This window comes from Rhinoderma darwinii, chromosome 11, assembly GCF_050947455.1.
Source record: "Rhinoderma darwinii isolate aRhiDar2 chromosome 11, aRhiDar2.hap1, whole genome shotgun sequence".
Lineage (NCBI taxonomy): Eukaryota > Metazoa > Chordata > Amphibia > Anura > Rhinodermatidae > Rhinoderma > Rhinoderma darwinii.
In genome coordinates, this window is record NC_134697.1 from 13,609,866 (window position 1) to 13,613,164 (window position 3,299).

Consider the following 3,299-nt stretch of genomic DNA (forward strand, 5'->3'; position numbering starts at 1 on the left):
GGTCAAGAAGTCACATTGCCGAGAATAATTCACTTGAAGTTTTCAGTCATGGAAGTGTCAGCATAGCCGGTGGAGTAGACGATGTGGAGATTGGCTGGATGGTGGGTGGCATTTCAGGATATTTTGCTTCTTGGGTCATTATTCACACTTACATGTTATTGCACAATGATGATTGCTTTTAATTTTGATCTATTTCTATATTCATTAATAAAAAAATTAAACAGTCTTCAATTTGGGGGGAAAACGTCCTGAAAAAAGGTTGGTCATACTGAGAATTAGCCATCTCACAACCAGAACAAGAAAGCAAGGGATTTAGAGTTCTGTATCAGAAAAACAGAGCTACGGCCCTTATAAACATATTTTATTAAATTAACCACAAATCGTTGCCCAAAAATGAAATGCTGGCCATTCGCTGAATTGGATACTTTGAAATAGTAAAATATATCTCCAAGACGAATAGGCCAACAAAGTGTACGGCGTCCTCAGTCATTGGGGGGTAAATAACAATACCATAAATTACATCAAGGGGTTGCTTGAGACTCGAGACAATTTCAGACACCGGGAAGACCAGAAAGCTTGATCACTTCATGCAGAGACTTGAACCATTACTCAAGAGTTACAGCTCCAATGTGAGGATCCAAAAGTGGGCAGTAGATGACCTTTAAAAGCCTCATGATTCTCGAAGCATTTGTTTCTTTATTTTGTACAGAGCTTCCTTCACCTCCTGATTTTTCAAGCTGTAAATAAAAGGGTTGAGCATTGGAATGACCCCTGCATACAAAACGGCAAACACCTTGTCCTGATCCATGGAATAGCTGGACTTTGGCCTCATATACATGCCAAGGACCGTTCCATAAAACAAGAGGATGACTGTGAGATGTGAGGAGCAGGTGGAGAAGGTTTTGTGTCTTCCTTCTTCAGAGTGAATCTTCAAGATTGCTGAGATAATATACATGTAGGACACCAAGGTCATGACTGAAGGGACAAAGCCAATGACGGCACTTGGTCCAAGAATTATTCTCTCTATAGTACTTGTGTCACTACAAGAAAGCATTATAAGAGGCTTCAAATCACAGAATAGATGGTCTACTTCATTTGACCCACAAAATGTGCAAGATGATATCAAAATGGTATAAAGAATGGCATCAAATACGCCTATACTCCAAGATGTCAATGTCATCCAGAAACAGACCGGTAGACTCATGAAATAAGAATAACGTAAAGGATGGCAGATGGCCACGTAGCGATCATAGGCCATGGCAGCCAGGATGAAGTATTCCGACACCATGAGCACCACAAAAAAGAATACCTGAGTGATACAACCATTGTAGGAGATGACGTTGTTCCCAGTCAGAAAGATGTCCAACAACTTGGGCAGAACCATTGTGGTGAAGGACATATCCAATACAGACATGTTACATAAGAGTATATACATGGGACTGTGAAAATGACGATCCAAGCAAAACAGACCAGTTGTTAATAAATTTCCAGTTAAAGTTGCCACATAGATCACCAGAAATATGACGAATAATACCAACTGGAAACTTGGAAGCTCATGGAAGCCGAGGAGAACAAATTCAGTGACAGTGAAGTTCCTCGCCTCCATTTAACAACGAACAAAAAAAGTTTTCATCAAGAGTAAGCGGTATAATCCCATACAGAACATAAAGCATAACATGATGACAATAGGAAAATGCAAGGCACTGTATATATAGAATATGTATTTAATACAAATATGCCCCAGAGGTTTGAGTTTATTACTAATTATAATGATGATGACTCCTGGGAATGACAACAACAAAGCCTAGTTTTAATGATCAAGATGGCTTATTGATTAGTGATTCAACTTTATAACTTATAAAGTAATAAAACAAATAGTTCTACTCTTCAGAAAATAAATAATCAATGTTAATATTATATATCGAAAATCAGGTCGAGGCTAAAAATGATCGAAGATGGGCTACCAAGTCAGAGAGGCAGCAATTTCATTGATTTTTGCAAGGCCGGATCACTATACAGTTAAGGATGTGCTCACCTTACAGCCCGATCTCCAGCCTATGCGCCAGGAAAGCTCCCATCGTATTTGCCGAACATATCCCTAGGCCTTTTTTAACTGGTGTATGCCAAAAGAGTGTATTTTTGGCATATGCCATGCCAGTATGCCTCGGTAAACCTTTTTCGGCCGTATATTATTGTATAGTAGACTGCACCATTCTATACAGGGGATACAGTAAAAAAAAAAGTATACAATGAAGTATTTTTCTTTTTTTCTTTGGGACCCTTGTATGCCTTTACAGTGGCATACGTCACAGCTGTCCATAAGGGCATCCTATGTGCTGGCCTTTAGACCAGATATTACAATTGCTTAACGCAAAATTTGAAGTCTGTCTTCAGTACCTATCACATCACCCATTCTGATCCGGAAAGGACACGAATATGAATCTCAGTAGGTTCTGCATATAAAAATTCTTCTTGGTGGGTTCCACAAATTAAATTTTAAAAAAAATCACACACGAAGGGAGGAGTGATCAGGACAGGGTGAGAAGAGACTGTCGGGGGAACAGAAAAAGAGCGATCAGTCCAATGGTTCAGGTAAATATCATCTTAAGACTATGTGGGTGTTGGGATGAAGCAGGAGGACTGGTAAACGTTTTCTTCTCTATGGTCATTTATAAGGAATACAGAAAGTAGAGGAGAGGTTGTCCCATGTGTCTGGTGCAATGGGATACAGTATGTCACATATTTCACTAGTAAAGTTAAGAAGTGCCCAGAGCTCTGGCTCCCTGATTGAGGTTCAATCTTTTTTACTCTTCCTATCGGGTCTTTTTGAAGTTTTCGGTCATGGAGTCACATTACTGAGAGAAGTCGACTTGAAGTTTGCAGGTATGGAAGCGTCAGCATAGCATGTGGAGAAGACGTGTAGATTGGCTGGATGGTGGCATTTCAGGATATCTTGCCTCTTGGGGCATTATTCACACTTACGTGTTATTGCACCATGATGATTGCTTTAATTTTTAACTATCTCAGTATTCATTATTTTTAAAAAAATACAATTCGGGGGAAAAAAGTTATTGAGAAAGGGATGGTTATACTAAGACTTTATCAGAAGTTAGTTGAAAAGTCCCATTTGGCCTGACAAATCAGAGTCGAGGCTTTAAAGGGTATTCTTCCGAGTTCCACTTATTATACTTGAATTTTGCGCCTTCAACTATTGAGACCCCATTCTGGCATTCTGAAACATCTGCCTTGGGCAGAGCTTGTCCCTCCTGTTCCCTGTACAATGGAAGGTGTGTCATTTA

General features: G+C 39.5%; 1 protein-coding gene across 1 annotated transcript; it reads right to left on the reverse strand.

Annotated features, from left to right (window-relative positions):
* Positions 1 to 670: 670 nt before the first annotated feature.
* On the reverse strand, positions 671 to 1,606 carry LOC142663875 (olfactory receptor 5AR1-like). Its single transcript, XM_075842709.1, has one exon. It carries the CDS (start codon positions 1,604 to 1,606, stop codon positions 671 to 673), a length of 936 nt encoding a protein of 311 aa, XP_075698824.1.
* Positions 1,607 to 3,299: the final 1,693 nt, after the last annotated feature.

What these genes read in the sequence shown, in the direction of transcription:
- LOC142663875 (XM_075842709.1), bottom strand. Translation starts at nt 1,606, where the DNA reads ATGGAGGCGAGGAACTTCACTGTCACTGAATTTGTTCTCCTCGGCTTC.